This window comes from Oryza brachyantha, chromosome 7, assembly GCF_000231095.2.
Source record: "Oryza brachyantha chromosome 7, ObraRS2, whole genome shotgun sequence".
Classification (NCBI taxonomy): domain Eukaryota; kingdom Viridiplantae; phylum Streptophyta; class Magnoliopsida; order Poales; family Poaceae; genus Oryza; species Oryza brachyantha.
The window spans coordinates 664,662-690,973 of record NC_023169.2 but is presented as its reverse complement, the minus strand read 5'-3'; the positions used below and the strand labels follow the sequence as shown (position 1 = coordinate 690,973).

General features: G+C 43.5%; 4 protein-coding genes across 4 annotated transcripts; 1 reads left to right on the top strand and 3 right to left on the bottom strand.

Moving 5' to 3' along the window:
* Positions 1 to 4,947: 4,947 nt before the first annotated feature.
* On the bottom strand, positions 4,948 to 9,573 carry LOC102721180. The gene is made up of 5 exons (XM_040526265.1): positions 9,373 to 9,573; positions 7,695 to 9,017; positions 6,900 to 7,025; positions 5,727 to 6,277; positions 4,948 to 5,661 (listed from the first exon to the last, which is right to left on the bottom strand). Exons 1-5 carry the CDS (start codon positions 9,472 to 9,474, stop codon positions 5,175 to 5,177), a joined length of 2,589 nt encoding a protein of 862 aa, XP_040382199.1. The 5' UTR covers positions 9,475 to 9,573; the 3' UTR covers positions 4,948 to 5,174.
* Positions 9,574 to 14,638: 5,065 nt separating this feature from the next.
* Positions 14,639 to 16,998, bottom strand: LOC121054893. The gene has a single exon (XM_040525825.1). It carries the CDS (start codon positions 16,996 to 16,998, stop codon positions 15,037 to 15,039), a length of 1,962 nt encoding a protein of 653 aa, XP_040381759.1. The 3' UTR covers positions 14,639 to 15,036.
* A 2,466-nt stretch (positions 16,999 to 19,464) lies between these two features.
* Positions 19,465 to 20,685, top strand: LOC121054892 (F-box protein At2g17036-like). The gene has a single exon (XM_040525824.1). It carries the CDS (start codon positions 19,465 to 19,467, stop codon positions 20,683 to 20,685), a length of 1,221 nt encoding a protein of 406 aa, XP_040381758.1.
* Positions 20,686 to 21,180: 495 nt separating this feature from the next.
* On the bottom strand, positions 21,181 to 25,595 carry LOC102720344 (protein HGV2). Its single transcript, XM_015838973.2, has 6 exons — positions 25,299 to 25,595; positions 23,689 to 23,921; positions 22,543 to 22,749; positions 22,375 to 22,465; positions 21,848 to 22,076; positions 21,181 to 21,633 (listed from the first exon to the last, which is right to left on the bottom strand). The coding sequence occupies exons 1-6, from the start codon at positions 25,547 to 25,549 to the stop codon at positions 21,241 to 21,243; spliced, it is 1,404 nt and encodes a 467-aa protein (XP_015694459.2). The 5' UTR covers positions 25,550 to 25,595; the 3' UTR covers positions 21,181 to 21,240.
* Positions 25,596 to 26,312: the final 717 nt, after the last annotated feature.

Sequence of the window (26,312 nt, the reverse complement as noted above, 5' to 3'; positions counted from 1 at the left end):
TTGCATGTTATCTCGGTTAGGTCTGATCTATGTGTATCCGGTGTGATCTGCTCATAGCAGTTTGTTCGATCGGCTGAGTTTAATAAATAGGTTGACAGATTATGCTGGCCTGTCGTCTTATTATTCACATGTTATAATAATTAATAGATCTTGGGTAAGATTATGCTTAGATATGTACTGTCTCGATTAGGTTCGATTTTCTGGATCTAGTATGAGAATGCATGCCGTTAATTATTCTTATTTCATGCTGGTAATTAGTATAACACTCTAGTTTATGTTCAATTCTACATTTAGTCTCGTATCGGCTGTCGATTTTACGTGCGATAAGTCCTGAAGTGGTCCGATTGGCTGATTAATCTTAAGACTGTCTCAGATAGGTTCGATCTTTTAAGATTAATTAGCTGGTTGGTCAATTTAGTATTTATCCTGCTTCTGACTGTGCTAATTGGGCATATTTACGTTCATTACCATGAAATTCCTGTAAAGCCGATCGTCTAATCCATCGGCTAGGGTCCTGGGACGATATCGGCTATCCGGCCGATAACGGTTTTGGGTTAACTGTTTTTCATGCTATGTCTTGTCAGTTACAGGATCAAACTGACTGGCACACTCAATATTTTTAAGAATTAGGTCATGCACTGGAATGGTCTAAGATTGATTCCCAGGCCTACGTGTGTGACCGTTGATTATTATTTTCAGCGTCAACAATATGTCCGTATCAAATCTGGGATACAAGAGAGCTAATATTAGATGTGTAAATATTGAAAATAGAACCGAAGCTATGTTTTCTGTTCTAATTCTCAAGATTCCATTTTAAAGATTAATTTTAAATAATTTTTTGAGATGCTTTTAAGGGCCCTAATTTTTGGTGCCCTGAACACTGCACTGGCCAAGGTACGTGTCACGCCTTGAGTTTATCCCAAGCCTAAATTCGTAAAAAAATTCGTAAATAATAATTAGCTTAATTAACTCAGGAAAATCCTTTTAAATAATTAATTTAATTAAATCGAGGTTCCCAAATCGATTAACAAGATTTAAACTTAAATTGAAGAATATAAAATGTTGCCTAAAAATTAATCTAAAACTCGGCAAAGTAGGACTTTCCTTTTTCCCTTCCTTCTCAATTGGGCCGAAGTCCAATTTTCCTCCCTTCTCTTTTTCTCTTTCTTTCTCTGTTTCTTTTTCCTCTCCTCCTTCCCAGGCCGGCCCAGCCGAGCCGGCCCATCTTCCCCCGCTCGGATAGCCCAGCCGACCGGCCTCCCCCTCACCTCTCCGCGCCCTCCTTCCTGCCGCGTGGGTCGGCCGTCCGCCCCGGCCTAGCGTACCGCCTCCCGTGCGCCCTCTCCCGCATGGGCCTCCGGCCCAGCTCGCTCGCCTCGCCCCGGCCCAGCTTCGCCCGCGCCGCACCACGCAAGTCCGCGCCACCTCCCTGCGCCGGAGCCGAGCCGGACTCCACGCCGCTACCGCAACGGCCGTCGCCGAGACCGCGTCGCGGCCAACTCGGTCTCCAACGGCCGTCCTCGCCCTAGCCGCGCCACTCCCCCCTATAAAACCCCCTCGCACGACCGCCGTCACCGTCCTTTCCCCGTCCGCCCGAACCACCGCCGCGCCCTCCTCCGCCGCCGTCGCATTCGATCTTGCCGCCCGCGCCTCGCCACCCTCGTCGCCGGCCGTCACCCCGTGTCCCGCCGTCTCGCCGACTTGCCGTCGTCGTCCCGTTGCCGGTGAGCCGTCGCCGCTCTTCCTTTCCCTCCTTTTTCCTCTCCGAGCACCGTCGCCGAGCCCGTCGTCGCCGCCGCGCGCGTGCGCACCTGGGTCCTTGCCGTCGTCCCTCCGCTCGCCGACACCCTCGCCTCGCTGTCGCCGATGCAACCCCGTCGACACCGGAGCGCCGCCTCCCTCCTGCCACGCCGCCGACGTCGTCCTCCCCAAGTCGCCGCCATCCTCCCTTTGGCGCCGCCGCTCTCCGCGTCGCCGCCCATCGGGTCGTCGCCGTTCGCTGCCAACTGCCAGTTCGCGCCGCTCGTCGCCGGTCGCCACCCGTCGTCGGTCGCCGCCTCACCTCGCCGTTCGGCCGAAGTGGTCCCCTCCCCTCTCCTGGTTCTGTGCGGCCGACATGTGGGGCCCGCGCGTCAGCCAGTCAACCCCTTCCCTTTCTCTCCCTCTCGCGCCGACTAGTGGGCCTGGCCTGTCAGCTGAGCCGCCACCCCCTTCCTCTCTCTCCTTCCTGGGCCCGCCTGTCAGCCCCTCATCTTCCCCTCTCTCCCACCGATAGGTGGCCCCCACCTATCGGCGCCGCCACCTCCCCTCCGCTGACATCAGCAGCCCTATTAATTGCGCAATAATTGATTCAGGACTTTTCTGTTTAGTTAAAAAAACCAAGAAAACTTCTAAAATTCATACCTAATTCATCTAGTCTCCGTTTAGGTCCATTCAAATTTCATTAAATTTATAAAATTATCAAGAATCTATTAAAAGTAGTTTCTTTCTCTGTTTCAGTAGTTTTATAGCTTGTTTTGCTCTGTTTGTCGTAGGTTTTTCGCTCGTGGAAGCACCGATCGTCCTCGAAGTCGTCGCCAAAGTTTCTCATGGGTCAGAGCAAGGCAAGTGGCACCCTTGTTTGATCATATTGATCTCATGTTTATAAAATTCTCCACTTTAAATTCAAACATGCATTGTTTTATGCAAATATATTTTTTACCTATTGGGCTATTACCTTTATTTTCGTTAAATTCCCATCTATTATTATTGTTATCCCAGGGTTAATTTGACTAGAATTAGGATTAGGCAATGCTTAGCCTGGCTTACTTCAACTAGCTCACCAATTATCATTTAATTACTGTTAGACTTGATAGACCTTTAATGGTTGTTAGCATGATGAATTTCTCGAGGTGGATTAATTGCAACTAAAATATTGGTTATGGTGGGCTGTGGGTACATGGTTTTGAGAGTCACACCCATAGCAATTAAGGACCAGTTCTCGGGAAACCCTGGAAGTCTTACCCGTACTAACCACAAGCCAAAATGTGTAAGGTGGGATTTGGAGCATAGCTTCGAACTATTTGATGTACCAAGGCAAGGGTAGGCGTGATGGAGTATGGACGGGTAATCGTGGTGTAACGAAAGCCTCTGCTGCTTCCGGATCTACCAAGGCATAAGAGGGGACTGCCCGACTTGGTGTAAATGAGGGGGTGAAACCTGAAGTGCGGTGCGATTGAATGGGGAGGGTTATGTGACGGGTCCTATCAGAGTTTCCTTTGCATAGTAAAACTATTCGAATAGCCGTGCCTGTAGTTATGGGGCGAACTTACAGATTCACTGGGATTAGTCAAACCTTTTAATAACTCGATAAATTTGGAACTGGTTTGACCTTGCGCAATGTGGTGTAATATTGGCAGTGGTTCGGGTCTGTCGCAACGTGGTGTAACGTTGGGCAGAGGGTTGACCCTATTGCAGTGTGGTGGAACGCTGGACAGTGGTCTAGGCCTGTTGTAACGTGGTATAACGTTGGACAGTGGATGATTATTTTAAATGTTACTTTACTCTTTTTATTCAGTCTATTTTATCTATTGTTTTGCTAAATTACTGCTGCTTTATGCAATTTAACCTTAGCCTATCCTTGATCCCATATTGCATTCATTATTCTCCTCTCTTGGGTGTTACTTGTTGAGTACGGTGGTTTGTACTCAGCCTTACTTAATTTTTCTCACCAGAGCAAGCACCAGAGTTTCAGTCAGAAGGTGGTTCCGAAGGGTGAAGTGAGGTTTAGTCCGCCGTCGAGAATGCCTGTGGTGTGTAGTCGTCATCGCCAGCTGAAGCTGAAGATTAGATGGTTTAGTTTGTTTTCTTTTTTCCGCTGCATTTCGATAGATAATTGTTTTTATTTGTTTTTAAGTCGTGGAACTGTGTATTAATTTGTCATAGTGTGTAATCGGGCTAAATCCTGGACCGAGATTTAATACATGCTATTGTTCAGAAATTTAGTGTAAATTTCTGGGCGTGACAGTACGGCCCTTTTTTACGGCACTCAATTGTTGCAAATGACATTAGCCATTAGGCAGAGCTTATTCTAAATTTGATTTATCCATATTATCATCTAAAACAAATTCTCTCTTCATATTAGTTACAACTCCAACAGAACATCCATATTATATCCTCTCTATATATTTTATTTTACAACCAAATCCTCTCATGTTGTTATTGCTCTCTATTCTTGAGATTGGATATTAAGATATGGAGTGAGAATAAAGAACATTCAAATACGGAATATCTCTTTCTAACATGGATGATGCTCTAATTTTCAAAGATGGGATAAAAGATGAGATGGAGTATTTTTAAGATGGAGTATCTGCCGGGAATGCTCCGAGACAGTCGACCTTGGCGAGCTGAAGGCACGTAAGGATGCGTTTGATTGGCGGTTCAAGATGTGATGGGATATGACTATTTCAGTGATATAATAATCACAAATTTGTATTTGGTTGGATAAATAGAATGATCTAAGTTATTATTTGGTTGGATGGATGAGATGAAAATATTATACTAATAAATAGTAATATAAATTAATCGTTAGAGATATTATCATAATTAGTACTAATTAACAACAAAATATATCTATATCTCTAATTAACACTAATTTGAAATTAGTAATTACTAATAATGATAAAATATGTTAATTATCATTAAATAATCATGGTTGGTGAGGTTGGATGAGCTCATTAAGAGCACGTACAAAGGTGTCTATTAGCTGACTCTCTCAATCGCCACGTAAGTAAATTTGGTGATGTGGAGAAAAGAGAGGGAAGGAGAGAGAAAAGTTGTTGTCATGCATGACAACGGCGTAGAGTCGACTCTTAGCATTTGTTAAAAGAAACTTTTTTGCATGAGAATGTATAAAAAGAAAACTAGCTTAATAAAAAATATTTTATTGTATTAATGAAGAGACCACACCTGACTCTGTCTTTATACGTATCATTTTAAAATAGACTCTTGTTGCTGACGTTGCTTGAGATAGAGCCCAGTATTGTTGAACATGCCCTAACATCTAATTTCGTAGAATATCTTTTTTTTCCTGGCCATCTTTTCCACTTTCGCCAACCATATGGAACTCCATACAAGGATATCCAGGGAAGCAAACACACTCTTAACATGCTTCCACACTCGGAAGCAAGTAGGTATTATGACCGTGATGCTCTGCCTAGAGTAGGAGACACGTATCTGGGCCGCCGCGCTAGGAGATTTTGGATCGATCTCGTCCTCCCGTCCTGGCCGAGATCAGCAGCAGCAGAAGTAGAAGGTTCAGACGACGACATTGTCGGTGCCATTGGTGGCTGCTCAGATAGCTTCTGGAATGATAGCCATTGGAGCATGCTGGCGATGCTTTGGTCACCGATAATAGCAGCAGATTGTAGCGCGAAACCTTCGGGCCGCAACCGTAAGCGCACATCATCCTCGTCGGGTCTGCTGAGCCCCTCGCGTATGAGGCTCTTCCGTAGCCCTTGTAGATCATCCAAAACATCTTCTTTCTTGGTCTTGGGATCAGTAATGGCACTGGCAATCTTCACCGCCTTGATGCGAACGATCTCCTTCACCACCTCCGTTGATTCCACAGTTGCCTCGTTCGGCTTGCAAATAACCACTCTTGCATCATCCCCTTTGTCTCTCCTGCAGCTGGATACGTATAATTGTTATTGTACGTGCTAATTAATTAGTTAAGACATTTTCATTACCTTGGATGCATGATATGCTGACACATGGCTTCAACTGTGAACAGCTTGGAGGCACCACTGTGATGGTCGACGTTGTCCACGTAGGCCATGAATCTCTTCTCTGCGCCTGCATATAGGGGGCCGACCAAGATGGAACCAGAGTTGCTGCCATGGTCGATGCTGGACCTGAATCGGCCACTCTCGATGGCGCGCAATGTCGTTTTGCTAGTGCACCTGATGCTGACTCTTACATCGTCAACGATGACCGAGGTGATCTTGTTGATACAATCCATGAAGGCCTCTGTGATTTGATTCCTGTGATCATTATCATATTCGTCGACGATGGCGTAGATGCCATTGGATTTGCTGGCTACCTGGTGCATTAACCTGGCAGTGTCCTCGTCCAGGTTCACTCTACAGAAGCCGAAGATGTCAACACTAGTATTGTAGTTGAAGGTAATTAGAGCCTTTAATCTCTGCTGCTCGTCGTCGGAGAACTTGTCCCTGTCGGAGATGACGATGACGATACCCGGGTATCGGTTCTTGTCGTCTGATGGCCGCTCATCCAATATCTGCAGGCGCCCGTACGTGTTAAAGCTCAGGGTTCACAATTTCAGTTTGAAATTTCCGACTTCCCGGCAATATTTCGCCCGAAAGTTTCATTTTCCCCCTGAATTTTGCAACTTTCATTCAAATTTTATCAAAATTCGTTTAAGTTTTAAATAAATTCCCAATCATAGCTAAAAGTTGTTATGTTTGTTAAGATTCATAAATAGAAGATACTACATTTCAGAATAAGATTAATAGAACAAGTAGTACTGTGATTAAAAATAGTACTTGCATTCTGAGACATTTAATTTTCTCTATCCAAAAATAAGTGCAGCCATATAATACCATATTTTCTTCCATACTGAAGTACTACTGCCTACCTCTAGTTCTATAATAATTGTTATTTTCAATAGGGATATGGCCTTCAAAAAAAATAACTTTTACCACTATTTTTCTATTTCAATTTATATAGGAATACCAACAAATATATTATGGAGTACTTTTCAACATCTAATTAATCTATACATACGGCCTCAATGTTTTTAAATCAATTATTTTAAAAATTATCTGTGGTTAAAATTTTAAAAGCTTAACATCAGTTTGTCTAAAACGATACAGTGGATGCTATGAAATTAGAGGGAGTACCTTATAAGCATGGGCGAGTGACTCCGACAGTGTAGGGGTGTTAGTGTTACTGCCAGAAACCGTTTCAGCAACAGGAGGCCGACGGCCCATGTACTGCTTGATCAGCTGCAATCTCCAACGCGAGGTCTACGAATCAATTAAACATATTGTTATAATCGAAAAAAAAACTAACGCACCGACAGTCCGACACAAATTAATCGTATTTTCTATTACAATAAAGCTGCTTTTATAATTTAAATTTATATGAAAATACCTCGCTTTCTCAATCAATCAGAATCTTCGCCTATTCAGAGTGTCATCGTTTTGCTTATGATGATGAGAAGCGGTAATGGCTAATTAGTGAGAAAAGAAATCATTTTATATACGTGTTTGTAAAAGTAAATATAGGAAAATAAACTATGATTTAAAAAATTCTAATATTAAGTTCAAAATTAAGTTTCGAAATTCAAAAGTTGAGGCTTGGTTAACGATCCGTGCTTAATTTCTTCACCTCAATCACAGTCATTTCTTACCACAACTTAATTCGTTAAAAAATGATACTCGCTCTACTTTTTTAAAATTGATTGTATTGATTTTCGGATATGCATTTGACCATTTGTCTTACTGAAAATTTATGTAATTATTAATTACTTTATTATAATTAGACTTATTACTAAAACCACTTTAAACCTGACTTTATAATTTTACATATTTTTATAAAATTTAGATTAAGATGAACTGTCAAACATATATCAAATATCAACGCTGTAAAATAAAAAAAAAAGTATAAGTAGTATATTTTAGAGTAGGGAATACCTGATGCGGGAGGTCGTTGTCGGTCGATGTGACGAGGACGGATGACAGTAGGTCGGTGTACTTGCTCCGCATCAGTTCATCCATATTGTGTAATACTCCTAACGGGGAAGCTGTTGCAGCAGCAGGGGGCTGAGATGCAGCTGAAGAGGGTATGAGCGCGAGGCGGTCGTAGTGGCTAAGCCTCTCCATGACGTAGCCCATGGCCGTGTTGAGCAGGTCCAGCCTTGTCTCCCTGGCCTCGTAGCTGCTGATGTCCAGCACGGCGACCATGTCCACCGGCGCCCGCTTCTTCTTTGCCAACCCCGCCACCGGCGCCTTGACGTGAATCAGCACCGGGAGGAGGTCGCCGGCGGGCTGCCGGACCTCTTCCGGGACAGCGTCAGCCTTCGCCAACACTATTCTCAGCTGCACGAGAGGATCATCCATGTAATCCGCCGCCTCCTCCGGCTGGTGCTTCTCCATGAATCTGGGCTGCAGAGGCAGCTGCCACCATTGGTGTGACCACCACGAGTGCAGGTACTCGAGCCACAAGTAGTTGTTGTGCAGCCTTGTCTCCATGTCCTGCATCTGTGCGCTGAGGTCGGATATCAGCGGGTGGCCATGAGCCTCCTTACCATAATCGGATTCGTTGATCAGATCTGTCCACCGTCTGCGCAGGTCGTCCGCGGCGTTGTGGAACACCTCGCAGCACTTGCCCTCCACGGCCACGCCGGCGACGATCCTGACAGCCTCCGACCGCACCATCTCCGCCGCCACCTCCTTCGATCCCTTCGTGCCTTGCTCGACGGAGACCACGATGATCTTTTCGAGAGACGCGCCGTCGGCCCTGCGCTTGACTTCAACCGAGAGCAGTGACCGCAAGGCGCTGTGATCATGAACATTGCCGTCGGGGAGGTTGGTCACGTAGACGATGAAATTGGTGGCCGCGGCCGCGCGGGCGTTCCCCCACACGAACCCCATCTTCTTGTCGTAGGAGATGAGGTAGGTGATGCGTGGAGCATCAATGGCGGAGAGACGCACCTTCTCGTTGCACTCGAGTTTGACCTCGATCGGCTCGACGGCGCTGGAGATGATGCTGTCCATGGAGCCAACGAAGGCCCGAGTGATCCCGCCGCCGTCGTCCAACACGCCATAAGTGCTGTCCCGGTTGCTGGCGATAGCGCGCATTGTACTCGAATTGTTGGCGTCGCAGAAACCGAAGGCATGGACACAGCGCAACCTCCATGACAGCAGAGAGCCGATACTGTGCTCGTTGCCGTTTGAAATCACAATGATGTACCCATCCCGCGGCATCTTCTCGTTAGACTCCCGCGCAGATAAAGTCTGCCACGTTTAAGGAATGTGCACAGGTTCACCCCTAAATAATTTAGAGCAAATTCAACTGCTAGCTCTAATTCATCTATAGTCAATTTAATAGCTAATTTATACAATAGTTACCTATAAAATATCAATACATGGTCTCACAGATAAAGTCTCGATACATGTTTTATAGTGGTGTCATGCAATATGGTGCGACATCAATAAAATTATTAACTTGACAGAGTCATTAAATGAGAAAGAAGTTTCATCACTATACCTCTCGTCTGGTTCGGTTACTAGTTTATATTCTTGGTACTGGCCTTAGTGCCGGCGTCAAATATAAAAACAGCAGAGAGAGTAGTAGTACATGTGTACATACCGACGCGGCCGTTTCCAAGACGCTCACCAGCGTAGTGATGCCTCGCATAGCCTGCGACTGATCCACCCAGTCGGAGACGAGTTTCTTGTTCCCTTGGGACATGTACGTCAGATTTGGCTTCACGGGGGCGATGACCTCCTCATCTCCAAGCTGATCACTCCTTTCTTCGGGGAAACGGAGGCGATCGCTGCTTCTTGTCACCTCCAGAAAAGAAGGCACGGTGGCGAGGCGGTCGCCGTCGCCGAGCCTGTCGACGACGACCGCCGCTGCATCGCTGAGTAGATCATGCCAGTTCGCCGGCGCCGTGCAGCGGATGTTCACGTGGAGCGCGAGGACAACGTCGACGGGCGCGCGCCGCCGCTGCTCTGCCGTGATGCTCACCATCACGGGGATGCTCAACCTCTCTGCAGGCGGCGGCGGCTTGACGACGCCGATCTTGGCGTAGGCTTTCATCTGTAGCTTGCAAAAATGTCCGTCGACCTGGGATGGGGACTGGGAGACCGTACTGCTCCGAATCCCAGACGAGGAGCCTGCAACAGATCAATGCAGACTCGCTTTCATCCCTTAATTCTACATCAAATTAATGCTAATATTTGTGCAAAAGACAATTAATTAATTACCTGATGCTTCACCTCCTTCTCCTAATCCTCCGGCAACCATGAGTAGTAGTGTGCAACAAAGACAAAGTGACCAACCGTTGCGAAGACTATTACTAATTACTAGCATGCATCCTCAAAATAGTGCACGGATGCATATAGAATTGTAGATAACTATGCCTTGCTTTTTTGTTTCCCTGGCGCGCGCGCGCGCTCTCTCTCTCTCAGCGTGCACGCACGATATGCTTTTTCGCCGTACCAAGCATTTATCCTATACCTTTCTTTACTTTATTTCCGTTCCTTTATTCGTTGTATATTTTATAAGAAAGTTTATGGTTTTTGAGAAAGTATTTCCACATGCACGCATGATATGCTTTTGCGCTATGCCCCGCATTTATTCTGTACCTTTCTTTTCTTTATTTCATTCCTTTATTCTTTGTTCAAGGTCAAGTATATTTTATGAGAAAGTGTATGGTTTTTGAGAAAAATATTGAGACATATAATTAAAAATTTGGTCTATCAGGAAGTATTTAGAGGTACCAAGTTTTGAGAAATTTTGTCATCCTTGAAAAAGTATAGGCATAATTGTCAAATTTATTTTAAAATTTTGCTACATATAAATACTTAGTATATGAAGGTATCAATTTTTTACGCTATAAATATGGTACCTCAAGTTATATTTTCAAAAATGATAAAAAAAATATATTTTAGTTTTTATGCTACAAAATATGATACCTCAAGGTTTATATTCAAGGATGACAAAAAAAACTTCAATTTTTACACTAGAAAATAAGGATAGCAAAAAATTTATATTTTATTCTTTGAAAGGGAAATTAGGATGGCATAATTCTAGCAACAAAGAAAGCGCATAATGCTATGACTAAAGTGTGGTGTGATGGTAAGGCTAGGCAACCAACTAAAAACCCCTTGAGGCATCTTATGCACCTTTGTGGCTGTTTGGAGATAAGAACAACATGATCATCCGAACTAATCTATTGTTGGGTATTTTAAGATCAAGGTTCCATCGTTCGCAGTTGTAACTATTTATAAGGTAAAATTTAAATTTTAAAATTTAATTTTAAACTTGGTTTTATAGTTTTTTCATTGTGTTTTATAATCTAGTTTTGCTTTTGAGTCGCTATGGACATGCATATAAAAGTTTTAATTGTAAATTATTTCTCGTTTGCAAAAAAAAATGTAGTTTTGCCTTTTCTTCCAAAAGTGAAACGATAAGAGCCTAGGATTCCAATAGTGGCTAAAGTGAACTGATCGGTTTGGATGATTCCCTTACAAGCTAAAGATATAGACGTGCGAGCGGTCGTGGAATGGTAAGTAAAATAAAAATGTGTTTAAGGAGGAGTAAACACTTTAGATATGTTAAATTCAAAAAAAAAGGGCTATAAAGGGAGGATGATGTTTAGAGCGAGGCTAATAATATAGCCAGCTTACTGACTATAAAACTCATTATAGTCTTCTCTTAGCTCATTCATATAGTAGTTAACTCTTTATAATTAATACATAATCCACTTGTCTCTCTCACAGATTTTCTTGGTTCTTATACCAAAGCTGGTTGTAAGCTTATAGTCTGATCCTCTCTCTCCTCCTATATCTCCTCCACATGAGTATTTGGCCCTATTATACATGCTCTTAGTAGCTCAAGGTTTCCAAAGTGCTAGGGATCTAGGTTCTGCACACTAGGTTGCTAGCTTCTCAAAACAAGTGCATGCTAACCCTAATGGAAGTTGTGGGCAATAGTGTATTGAACTTCTTATAAAATTGCCTTGAAGCTTGCACCAGCTGGACCATCTGAATGATGTTGGACTGTCCGGCCTAGCATTGTTTGCTTTATGTTCCTATTTTTTTCGCTTCTGTCTATTCTTTAAGCTAAAATTTAAATTTTTAACCTTAAAATTGGAGTGGATTTAATTTTGAGGTTTTTATCGTACTTTATTTTCAGTCTTGGCTTTTTTATCACTAAGAACACGTATATAAAAGTTTTATTCATAAATTATTTTTCATTTGCAATGTGCCGTTTGGCCTTTTTTCATGAGAAAGCTAAACATAATCACGCTCTTAGTGACTTTGCTGATATCCTAAATGATGATTAGAAAAGAATAGAGTGCGTGCAATTTTTTGTGCTTTTAGTTAGACAAAACAATGCAATTGCCTTCAGATTGCTCGTTTTATTAAAAAAAACATCTTCTGTTTTATCCTTAAAATCAATAAAGAACTTCTAAATCTCTAATTAAACTAAATTCTTTAGCTATAATGTACATAGAGACAATCTACTCGCATATAATCACATTTAATATTATCTTCAGTGCCATATATAGTCACATTTAGTATTACTGTCACGTAGATTTTTTTTTGGGCAACCTAAAATAAGACACGCTTGTGTAAAATGCATTGGAGGTCCCTAATCATTAGTAAAAAGGCTGCATGTAGAACGCGAATTTCACAGACAATCATATAAGGAGGACCATCATATTTAATTTTTATTGGCAAGACTCTTTAAAGGATTGCTGTAATTCACAGGTGATCCTCAATTACAAACCATCTATATAAACACCGACACGATATAAAATATACATACTCCACCATGCAGCCGGTAGGCTCAGTAAATCCCCTCGGCCTCTCTTGACCATCCAGCCATCCTACTTACACCTCGGCATCCACTCCTGTCCTATTCCACTATTTGTTCACGCAAATCATTTTCGTATCCAGATCTCGTAGCACAGTCCTAACAGTATATTAATAATGGTTTCTATCCTTATTAAATGGTTTATCACGTAAACAAAATAATGACATGACAACGTAATTAATGAAGAAAGAGTGAGAAAAACTTAGAAATAGTTTTCTCATAAAAGAACCAAGTCTTATTTTCATCCAATGCACCAAAAAACTATGAATTTTTCATTGGGAAGAAACCAACAATTTCTATGGAGTATGTGTCAGTACTCACCATTGGTGACAAAAAAATATAGAGTTAGCAAAGAGAGAGAAAATAATTATTACTCAAAGACAACTCCAATGTAAAAAATAATTTTTATAGATGATTTATTATAGTATGTAAAAAATAATTTTTATAGATGATTTCTTATAGTATGATAACTGTGCAATTTCTTCCATTTGGATTGTCCTTAGGGACTATGGAGCTGTTTAGATCTAGGGACTTTTTTTAGTCTCTTATCACATCGGATGTTTGAATGTTAATTAGAAGTATTACATATAGACCGATAACAAAACTAGTTGCATAAATAAAGGCTATTTCATTAGATAAAATTTTTAAACCTAATTAATCCATGATTAGTAAATGTTTACTGTAGCATCACATTCTCACTAATTAGGCTCAATCTACTCGTCTCGCGAAATAGTCCAGAGTATACGGTGAGTTTTATTAATAGTCTATATTTAATATTTCTAATTAGTATCAAACATTCGATGTGACAGGAAAAAAAATCCCTGGAAAACAAACATGCACTATATATGCGTGGAAAGTCGATTATCAAATGGCGATGGTAAACCGCGCGCTTACAAAAATCGATGGTTCTTACATGCCTTATGCCTTTAGTTCCATGTGGTCCCCTAGTGCCTAGGCCACCTGTAAAAAGTCATTCTAACCACATGTGATACTGTTTTAGTACTAGTGAGTGAATGGTAGGTTTCTTTTTGACTAAATCTTTGAGCCCTTGCAGTTACTTGCCAGCACGTCCACTCTTATGGGCAAGAAGATCTCACGTTAATCAAACAACAACAAAAATCAGATTAGAAATATAATTTTAAAATTAAAAATGAAAATAATATAAGAGAGTCCATATATAAATACAGCTTAGAAAAATCCAATTTCAATTAAAAATTTTAAATCCACTTATATTAAGGGAAGAGTCCATTTATAAATATAATTTGGAAACATGTAGAATTCAATTAAAAATATAATTTAAGAATTAAAAATAAAGAAAAATAATATAAAAGAGTCCATGTGTAAACACAATTTACAAAATCCAAATTTTGATTTAAGAATTTTAAAATAATTGATATCAAGGGAAGACTCCATCCATAAATACAATTTGGAAATATCTAAAATTCTGGTTAAAAATAAAAAATAAGAGAAAGAGTCGATTTATAAATACAATTTAAAGGCATTTAAAATTTAAATTACAAATTAATTATAATATAGAAAATAGTTTATATACAAGTACAATTTAGAATACATATAGATAAGGTTCCATATATAAAAATAAATTTAGAAAAAATAATTTCAAATTAACAATTAAAAATTAATTATTATCAACTATCAAGATAAGAGACACTATACAATGATTCTAGCCACGCAATATGTGTGGACCGCCATGATAGTTATTTGCACAAAAATTTTGATTATGACAAATGTAAACGCAGATATAAAAATTAACTACGTCAAATAATAACAATTTTACCGTCCTTGAGTATACTAGGAGGTACCAAAATTTTAGTGTAAAATACTAAAATTTTGGTATCTTTCAGTATTTTCTCAAGGACCGTAAAATTGCTCGTCAAATAAATAAAATCGTTGAGAGAATTAATAACTAGAGTTTCCATCTTCTCTCATCCAATGAACCTTAGAGCGAGTACAATTGGTGATGTAAGCGGGCTAAAAAATTGCCACATCATTATGTTTAAGTGGAGAAGAGAGAAAATGAGAGAGAAAAAAGCGGGCTATAGATTTTACAGCCAACTGCAGCCCAGTCTCTAAGACACTACGTGTGTATGAGAAATTGATCATACATTGATGATGTAGCATATGTTTACGTGTAACTGTTATATAAGTTGGCTCAGTATTAGCTCTTAATGACACGGAAAGATTTTATAGCTCTTCTACCCCAATAAATTACTGACGATAGAACAACTTAAGAGGGTAGAAATAATTGTTCGATTCGGTACATAGCTGAACATATAAAATACTTAAATCAATGGCCTGTACGTATATAGATCATTTTTTTACTAGCTAGTTGCTACTGAATACTCCAGAGCACGTACGGTAATATATTATAAGAAAAAGAAAGAAAGAAAGAAAACGCGCGTACCGATGTTATGACGACTCCACTCTAGATGATGATGAAGACGATGATACGTAGGACAGGTTAGCGTGCCTGGCCATAAGCCAGACTATGGTGACGAGCTCGCCGCCGCCGCTGAGCTGCCTGGCATGAGATTCTTTGCTGCAGTGGTCGGCGACGTAGGAAAGCATCTCCACCCAGACGCCAAAGATGACCTCCAGCTGGTTGGGCTGGTGGCAGAGCATGTCGGCAAGTATCACGCCGGTGTCGTAGGAAGCAGGCCTATCCGAGGAGGTGAGCACAGCGCGCAATCCTGTGCGGAGCGCCCACTCGGCCGGCGAATCCTCCTGCGCCGCGCCGCCGGAAGCACGGCCGCGCGTCACGACGAGCAGCCGAAGCAGGTCGCCGCGGACCTGCAGGTACCGGCTGCGGCGGACGGGGCCGGGCAGCATGTAGGGGCGTGCGACGAGGAGGAACATCATGTAGTCGGAGAGCAGCCTGATCGCCTCCCGCAGGTTGGCCTCGTCGCCGACGCGCCGTCTTGGGTACTCGTCCTTGAACAGGCAGATGTCGCTGGCGATGTGCCAGGCGATGATGCTGCCCTCGAAGCTGATATCCTGGACGCTCCACCCGAGGCGGCCGTGCAGGTGACGGCGTCGTAGGGTGAGGAGGCCAGGGAGCGAGCCGATCAACATCTCGTCCGCCTGCTGCTGCTGCACTCTCCTCAGCACTAGTAGCTCTCTCAGCACCATCTCCTTCACGGGGTCCGCGACACACGCGGACCGCGAGTTGCGCCATTGGTGCCACCACTCAAGGAGGAGAGGACCAGGACGATGGCCTCGTTGCAATTCCAGGCCGCGGCACGCGCAGCAGGCCGATACTAGGTTGTACTGTCCAACGTAGCCTGACCACCTCCTGTGCCTTGCGGCCCTGAAAAGCTGGCGGAGATGCAGCAGCTCGTCGTGGAGCCACCGCCGGCATCTCTTGTCGCCGGAGTCGTGCAGCATGGCTCGCGCCCAGGTCGACCCGGCCGCCCTCACCAGGGACGCCAGCTCCAGCACTAAGCCCCCCAACAGCAGGACGTAGGTGATGACGACGTCGTGCCTGCTGTACCGGTCTTTGGCAGTGAGCTCGAACAGCGACGCCGCCGCGACCATGGCGGCCGGCGCGACGACGCGGATGCAGCACCCGTACCACGTGTGGATCACCACGGCCTTGGTGTACATGATGTCGTACATCAGGGACAGCTCCATCTCCATCAGCTTGTCAAGATGGCCGCACAGCTCGAACGACCGCAGCACCTGGCGGACGTTCTCGCGCCGCCCGCAGCGCAGGCCGATGAACAGCCCCTTGCACACGTCCAGCAGGCCGTGAGCCGCCATGAGAACATCCTCCGCGTCCAAGCTGGACCTTCGCTTCAACAGCTTGAGGAGAAGCCCGTCCCTCTCATCGTCGGGACGGTCCGACGACGCAGACACGGACTTCTCCAGAGCGCTCCAGATGCTGTCCCCGGTGGCGCACCTCAGCGCCCATATCCTCTCGCCGTACTTGAGAATGCCCACCAAGAAGATAAGGCCGGCGGCCACCATCACCATCCTCTGGCTGCCGGGGATGTACTTGTAGAGGACATACACGGTGCCCATCACCTGCACGACGAGAGTCTGCAGGTGGCGCAGCCATAGCCGGTTGTCCTCGAACGAGTAGGCGGTGATGGTGTCCTGCCCGCCGAGATGCACCAGCAGGAGCGGCGCCCAGAACGCCACCAGCTGGTGACCTTCCACCTTGCTGCTGATGGAGAGATGGCCAAGGGTGAAGAGCGCCGTGGAGTCGGCCAGCAGGTACGCCATCCACAGCAGCATCCTCGCCAAGGTGGAGACGCTGTGGCGACGGATCCATGCGAACGACACAAGGAAGACTTGCAGCGCGAAGCTAAAAAGGACCAGAACTTGCACCCCCCATTCGTTCACCAGCCTTACTGACAAAATCACAAACATTATTATTGCTATGCCTTCCTCTCCTCAAACATTGCTATTTTACCTAGTACTAACTATATATGCATCAACTCCTATAATTAAACAGCCTCCAGACGCGCGTCATCGATCTACAATATATATGTCATTCGATCCATCAACATGTCCATTAGTTACATATTTTCTCTACAGACCTACAGATTAAAGCCCAAATTGGTGAACCGATATGTGCAGGCAGCCGAACTCCCGATCCACTTCCCACTGTTTGGAAAAAGTCTAGATCACCCCCGAGGTTTGTCACCCTGGGGTAATCCACCCCCTGATCTTTAAAACCGTCTAAACAACACCCTCGACTTTACAAAACCGTTTAAAAAACCTCTGGTCTGTTTTGGGACGGTCTAATTTATCCCTGGGTGGTTTTTTGGGTGGTTTTGTTCAGATAGCTATCGAGTGAGAGGACGTCCACAAAAATCCTCTCTCTTTGTCAGCCCTCACCAGTGTATAGCTACATAAACTAGACATAAGTCGTGACACAAAAATAAAAAGAATAGTTCACAAGATGAAAAAATAAAAGCAGACAAGAAAAAATCCTGAAAATTATGAAGCAACCTGAAATTAAAACTACTAGCAGAACTCCTTCCACTCTTTCTTTAATTCTTAACTCTTACTAGCATAAAAGATATATAATATTGGAATTGACAACTCTTCTTTAACTAAAATACATAAAAATAACGATCCCAGTCCTAAGAGTGAAAGGCAAGGAAAAAAACAAACGAAATATCCACGAACACGTCACTTTTGTAATTTTTTAACGAAGATGAATAAAACACATGCATACTACAGATTTATGGCTTATGGCAGTGGCATGGAACCAAGAACTAAACGAAATTCATAAAGAACTAATCCCAATACAAAAAACATGACCAAGTTCACCATATATGTTTTGCAACGCACGTTTTGGAAAATTCTTAAACTGCTTTCAACAGAATTAGAATTAAGAAATATGTGTTTTAACAGTACTCAGAAAGGTCGACAGAGAGTGTGAGAGGGAGGGGATTTTTTTTGGCTGAGCAAAACCGCACAGGGGTTTTTTAAACGGTTTTGTAAAGATTAGGATATTGTTCAGACGGTTTTAAAGCTCATGGGTGAATTAACCAGGGTGCCAAACCTCATAGGGTGATCTAGACATTTTTCCTCACTATTTGGCTCATCCTTTCGCGGTTATATATATTTTCAATATATATATTTTTTATCATATCCGAGTGCATGATAGACGGAGGAGAGAGATGCTAGCTGGGTCTATATAAGATTCATGAAAAGTGCAAGAGCCTTTTTACGGTGCTCTACTTACCTCTTAGAAAGTAAACTGAGAATTAAATCTAAGCCACTGAATGGTTAGGGGTAAAATTGGCCATGCATGCATTATACTAATGCCTAGTACGGTAAGTCATCTATGATATAAATAACTATTTAATTTTCAATGTATTAATAAAATTTCACGGTAAAACTCTATGTACTATGAGATTTCAAAAAAGAACATTATGCTCAGAATGGAACTAAAACAATTCAGATTAATATATCTTTTAACATTAATGTGTCAAATGTTAGTGTGTGAAATGAATTATTACACATATGTGACGTTCTTTAGTCAATATGACATGAATCATGCAGGCATCCAACCATTTTGTTTGTCACGAAACATCATTCCTATGTAATTAACAATAAGAACAAATAGTCATATTCTTTCATGTTGCAGAAATATGACACGAGTTTGAATCATATTAGGATGGTAAAACGAATTAAATTGGTCCCCATTCTAAGTATATTACCTAATTTAACACCTGCCAAAAGTCTTTATTAGCCCTTGGCTGTTAATTGATAACCTCTGGCCCCTTAGATGGTAAGAGTAATATCAAACCACCTTGGATCATTTAAAATAGATGGCTCAAAATAATTTGGGTGCACCTTAACAATCTCCATTAAAATTTTACACTAGTGCTTCCTCAAGTAACATAAATTTGTCAGATTTATTTAAAACAATATTATTATTCTTAAGAAAGTACATACATCTATATACCAAATTTGCATCTTAAATCAAGGTACATGATACCAAATTTTACGCTACTACAGAAATACAAAAATATGGTATAAGGAGTGTAAAATTATTTAACCACTTTTATGGAGTCTGGAATTCATATCAGTCAGTCAACCCCTTTAAATAGGTAAATGTGATCAACTAAAATACAATTTGGTCGGGTATGTAGTCCATGCTCACCACGGCTTTAATTCATAATTATTCATACGTAAGCTAGGGTGTAAGTGGACCGATCCGCCAACCCGTTTATAGATCAATTAAAATAAGTGGACTTGTGGACTAGCCCACTTACACCCCTATTCGTACTAGCAGCTATATAGTTGCTGAACGCATATGCAGCATCGATCTCTACACTACGAACTCGATCGATCGAATCCAATCTTTGGCGGCAAGGCATGGACGGCGAATGCGTGCCGTCGCCATGGCCGGAGCTCCCGCCGGACCTGGCAGGCGCTGTCTACTGCCGGCTGGTGTCCTACGGCGACCGCGTCCGCTTCCGGGCCGTGTGCCGTCCGTGGCGCCTCGCCGCGCGGCGGCAGCACCCGCTGCCGGCGGCGCTCCCCTGGATTGCCTTGGACCGCACCACCTACGAGAGCCTCCCCGACGGCGAGGTGCACCGCGTGCCCGTCCCCGGCGAGCTTCCCGCGGACACGGTCTGCCGCGGCGCCTTCGACGGCTGGCTCCTCTACGAGAGCGGCGAGCAGCGGGAGCGCTGCCTGAGGAACCCTATTTCCATGGCCAAGATTGATCTGCCCTACCACTGCGACGAGGTCATCAACCCCGGCTTCAACCTGGACGGGCTCTACCCCACCACCGTGTGCTTGCACGAGGCCGTCCTGCGCAAGATCGTCGTGTGCTCGCCGGACTTCCTCGCCGCCATCATCGACTACGGCGCCGTTCTCTTCCTCCGCCCAGGCAGCATGCACTCAACCTGGTCACTGGCCGCCTGCCCCGGCTACGTGGGCGACATAGCCTTGTACCGCGGCAAGCTCTACTTCGTCGCAGGCCACGGGGAGCTCGCCGTCCACGACTTTAGCAGCAGCAGCAGCGAGGCCTCGAGTAGCCGCCGCCATGGATCAGCAAAGGATGACTCCTCGTCTTCTTGCGTCGACGTCGTGATCAGCACAGAGCCTCCTCTGAACAACCAGAATCCCCCTCGGGGCCACTTCTGGGACAGTACCGTCTACCTCGTCGTGTCGTGCACCGGCAAGCTGCTGATGGTTCGGTGGCGGCGGTGCCTCCCCTTGGCTCCCCATTACCGCCATTGGTGCGCCGACGAGCTGAGCAAGGAGATCAAGGTGGACGTGTTCGAGGCCGACCTGGAGAAGCGCCGGTGGTCGGAGGTAGAGGAGCTAGGCGAGCAGGCTCTCTTTGTCGGCACCACCTGCTCCAAGGCGCTTCCATGGCCGGATCATGCCAACTGTGTTTTCTTCTTGGGCTTGAACGTAGCCAAATTCAGCCCGGACGGGACGATCGATGGCATCGGTGGCTGTGCCTACTGCGTTTATGACATGAAGAATGGCGCATTCAGCTTCGACCATCCGGTGTCCATTGAGAGAGATTTTCGACGATCGAGAGACGATTGGTTCTTCCCTTGCGATGTGGTTGAAAGTTGAAGATCATCTCTGCTATCTCTTCCAACCCGTCAGTCCATCAGCATCCGTTTCAGTGCTGCACGACGATCTTGTTTATAGATTTGATTATTATCGTTTGATTTATTGCCAATTTGCTGGCAAATTAACTTAGGAGAATTTGATCTGCTGCATAGTATTTATGGAAACTTTTCAGTTCCTATATTATGCATTCTATTTTTTAGAATTGAGGGAGTTCTTTTTTATTTTTTAGAGCTTGTTTATATGATGCATTCTACTTATGAAAATTGGATCTGCTGCATCGTAACGACATCTGGTTCCAGTGAGATTAGCAACGCCGGTGTCACAAGCAGATTCCGATGGAGATATAGGATCAGACCCAATTGAGTTGGAAGGCTACCCCGGTATCCAACATGAACTAACACACAATAAACTCATCACTAATATAAGAAACTAAACTTAGAGCTCTGAAAGAGTTGAATTGAGGTCCATGCAATCCCACACTACAAACACAGCCTGTGGCACTGGAAAATGTCCCATTAAGTTACTACAAAGAGATTGGGCCAACTAAATTGCACCCTACTTTGATACGGAATCATCGCCCTCTTGTGCTGGGGGATGTACATCTGAGTTGTTGCTGCTATCACCTTTTACAGAAAGCGAATCAGCTGCAGCTCTCTTGGGCGATGGTTCAGCTGAGATTGGCTTGATGTTAGCTCGTTTGACGCCTCTACCAACCACTCCAAGATCGGTTACAGTGCTTCCAGTACTTCCAAGTGTAGCTGCTGTAGACAGAGTTGAGGAATCGAAGCCGTTGCTTGACCCGGCCATCTGTGAAGAAGAATTGAACGAAGCAGCCGCTGGCAGTGTGTTAGTAGCATTCTGTTCATCACTTGCCTTTGAGGCAATTCTCTTCATAATCGCATCCATAACAGAGCTAGGGGTAGCCATTGCTTGTTCCAAGTCTTCCAGCTGAATCCAACCAATTCAGAAATTGTTACTTAAATGAATGACTTTCTTTAGCATCCATATATTCATGAAGAAAATGAAGTTGGAGATATTAAAGGTATAATCATATAAACAAGAATTTACATAGGCAGAACATTCAGAATTTACATATGCATGAATAAAAATAAGTTGCAATGTAAAAAGTGTATTCATATTAAAAAATCGAGTTTATTTTTACCTTCTTCTCAAGCTCACTTAAAATGCCACTGAGCAGCTCTATCTCATCCTCAGAAGCAGATTTTGCTGAGCCTCCTTCAGCAGCAGATGCAGTATCATCTTTACCAGCTTCCTTGTCATTTTTTAGGCTTTGTATACGTGACTTGCATAATGAGATAGCCTTAGAGCAGTATGGAATTGCATCTGAAATCTTCGATGCCAACTCATAGACCAAACAAATGCGGAAGTTTCTAGGACTGAATTAAGGCACACAAAGGAATAAAAACTCAAAGACAAAATACTAGCACTATCTGACCTATATGATGAACTGGAAACCATAATTCATGCTCAGCAAGCTGTACACAAACACGTACATGTAAGAGTGAAAGTAACCATGCAGATTGGTGGAACTCGCATTGAACATATACTTGGATAATAATATTGATTCTCCAGTTGAGAAGGATGCAAGCACTACAGAACTGGGATGCAAATATTGTTTTATACATTGTATGGCAGATAATTGGCACTACCGTTGCCAAAGAAGGATACAGATCGATAATTCGACGATGGTCAGGCTCAAGCAAATGCTCCAATATGGCTAGAGCTTTAAAGTAGTCACCAAGGGAGTTCTCAATGTCCTCTGAAAATCAAATGAGGCCTTAGCATCAAAACCATTAATCATGAAAAAAAGAGAGTAAATAAGATACCAAAGACTACCTCTTTCCATTGAGACTTCAGCCAGAGCAGAAAAGATTTTTGCTTTCTCCATAGTGTCATCTGGGCTCTTCTCAACTATGGCCCTTGCAATATCCAATATTTTCCAGGCCTGATCTAAATCAGAATCATCTTCATCTCCTGCCATCTCATCATCATCCTTGTCACTGTCACCATTCTCCTCTTGACCTTTTCCATTTGAGTTTTGCCCTAATCAATAGCTATGTCAGTACTAGCCATGGAAACCAGGAAGAAAAGCACATTGAACATGACCACCTTATAGTTACAGAAAGTGGTCAGGCGCCTATAGATGTGTAACCAATCCCACTCAATCAGTGACCAATCACTTGAATTAAATTAGTCAGGATTCTGATAGGAATGCAAGACCGGCAAATTAATTTTGACCAAAAAAACAACTATTACATTATTGCACACTTCACTACTTCAGTAGTTACTCAAAAAAAAGGAACTCTTGAGTTTGCAAAGCATCCCATACAAGTGCTTCATATATCTCTTATGTGTTATGTGTTTAATCTGGTGTTCTATTCCAAGTGCAAAAGGATACAACAAAAGGTTCTTTACGACCAAAACCTTTTTCTTTTGTTGTTGAAATCATGCACTGTCAATTGCACAACATATAATTGCACTTTGAGACCAACCGATATATCTGCTGTGACCAAATGGCCTCCTATGGAACGACAATGAGAATTGACTAACTGAAGAGATAAATCTTATAACACTTCCAGGTTCCAACAAGACCGTTACTTGATATACACAATAATATATTACTGATATCACTTTTATGCATGTTTTTTTGGGTACTCCCACCATTTGCAAATACTTCTATTTGACTTCTGTTTTCACTGTGACCATCAATATTTTTTGAATGGTTAGACGACAATGAACGAAAGTTTGATGCTTATAATTTGAATGTAACACATTGCAATAATATGGCAAACATTTTAAGTTTTTCTTTTTTTTTGAAAAGGACAAGTGGTCAACGTTGAAAGATGAATAATACCCCAGTACCAAGTATTTGCAAACAGCCAAACACAGATAGTATGTAAGAACAAAGTAAGACAAAAGAATCAGAACTAGTGGATAATAACAGTTACATGGGCAAAAGGTACAATAATGATATAGTGATACCTTCTTCAGTATCGGCTTTCTCCATAGATGAAGCATCCTCGGTATTGCTACCAGAGGCCTTTGAGCTTCTATCATCTTTGTTAGTAGTACTCTTCACAGACTCTTCATTTGAAGAACTCTTGGGAACATTACCCAAAGGATCAGCCTCATCCTGAGCCTTGTATAGCAAGGCACATCCATACTTATAATATGTGCTAACACACTCCGGAGCAAGTTCTCCATGGTGTGCAACCCTGGTGACAACAAAAGGCATAAATTTGTCAGGACACAAACATTAAAGTTCTAGCACAAGTTCAGTGGGAGGTAATGTAAGCTGAGATGGGCTTGTACATTATAGACTGGTAACTACACTGTCAAGTAGTGTACTAACTGAGTTCACTGTAGATTTCCTTTCTAGCATTTTTTTAAGCCCCCGAAGAGGTGACTTTATATTAGAAGAGGGAAATAATTACAAGCACCGTGGGAAGTCCACAGCAGAGTACAGGGTGAAAAAAGGAAAACACGGGGGGAGGGGGGGTGAGGTGGGGAGCACGCCTGAAACCTAACCCTAGGCTACGTTACAAGCATGGCTTCGTCCGCTTGAGCTCGTGGCATAAGTGCTAGGATGCCCATCGCTCCTCCAGTCCGCCAGAAGTTGATCTCCTCAAAGATGCGGTTGATCAGATCATTGATTGGAGTTTCTGATCTATGGAACACCCTATTGTTATGCTCTTTCCAGATTTCCCAAGAGACCAGAATCAGGAGCGATTTTAGGCCGCCCTGCAGTTTTTTCGGCCGTGTGATGATGTTATTGCACCACCAGTCTTGGAGCGGGATGTCCGATGGGGCGCCATCTACGTTTAGGTTCAGGCCCAGGATTCTGCTTGCGAGGTCCCGCCAAATCCGTTTGGTGACGAGGCAGTCCTTGAAGAGATGGTCCACCGTCTCAAGGTTGCGAAGGCAAAGTTGGCAAAAGTATTCATTTTGCCGTTGGCGTTGCTGCAGGCGGTCAGCTGTCCAAATTCGGTTTTTTAGCACTAACCACGCAAAGAATTTGCATTTCGCCGGTGACCATACTTTCCAAACGCCCTTTCTAGCAATTGGCTAGTAAAGATAAACAGCTACAATTACATTTATCTAAACTTTACCTCAATGAAATATTTCCAACTAACCGGTAGTGGAGCAGCATACATATGCATTTTTGAAATACCAATATCTAATGTCTGAGTGATTGCACTTTGATACTACGATAGTAGTAATTCACACACCATAACAAGAGACATGCCATCGATTAACACTAGGTTAAGAGGAAATTTCAATTATTCCTCGACACAGCAGCCCAGCTCGTTGCGCATGTCGCTAAGTGACAAAACATAATCGAAAATCTTGACAACCAGCTTGCAGAGCTGTAGAACCTCTTAAACCCTACCCGATTCATCTCCCCAGCTACACAGGTCAAAAAAAAATAAATAAATAAATAAACCCACGTTACAGCACAACACCATCAAATCCACAACAACACCGAACTAATCTGACATTATTCCCCCCTCGTAATCCGTCCACACGAAAGATTTAGCCTGGTCGGGAGTGGAACCGTAGACGCGCGCGGGGTGTAACGGAGAAACCCTCACCTGATCTCGAGGGCGCGGCTGAGGCAGTCGACGGCGTCGACGAAGTCCCCGTCCTCGATGGCCTTGGACCCCCTCTCGAACAGCTCCTCCGCCCGCTCTAGGGTTTTCGCCTCCTCCCCCTCCCCCTCTCCTACCCCTTCCCCCTCCGCCTCCACCTCCATCTCCTCACCCGCCTCCTCGCTAGGGTTCCGCGGCGGCGGGTCGGGCTGCTCGTCTCGCGGCGCCTCGACGTTCTCCGACGAGGAGGCCATGGGCGGTGGGTGGAGAGAGAGAGAAGGGGGAGGAAGAAAATGGGGAAATTTTGGCGGAGACGAAGCGCGAATTCTCGGGGGGATATGTAGCAGTTGCCGCCAACGGGTTCCGCGTCTTAGGTTTGGGCCTACTTGGGCCTGTGAGGTGGCAACGCTGGGCCTTGTTGGGCCTTAGTCATTTCGGGCCTATTTTCGGATGGACCAGGAAATTTTGCAAAAATATTTATTATGGGAATTAAACTGAGATCTCACTTGGAATGGAGGAATTTTAAAGAAATTTGAAGGAATCAAACTAAACCCTGCTCCCCAGTTCCATAATTTGGAACTGTACGACTTTATAGCATTGCTCATACCATATGAATGTTAGTTAATCTAAACACACGTATAAACCATATATATTAATTAATAAAAATTTAAATAAGGTTAGAAAGTTTAGACGGAACCTAATTTCTGCAAAAAAAAAATCATGTAAAGTCCATACAATTCCAAAAGGCAATTATAGAACTTTTCTCCTAACAAAAGGGTAGCCAAATTTTGGCAAACCAAATAGACACATACTTCACTTCAGGATTTCGGGTGTTTGATTTATGTTTGCTCTGTTTTTTGGGTAAATATTGTTCGTATTAGCTGCTCTTAAAATCAGCTACGGAAGCTACCGATGGATTTGGACCGGGGGAACCGAAAAATCAACGCAAAACGTGCGGCCAACTTGCTTACAACGAGAGCTCATTAGCTCAACAAAAGGAGCAGTAGAAGCGTGACA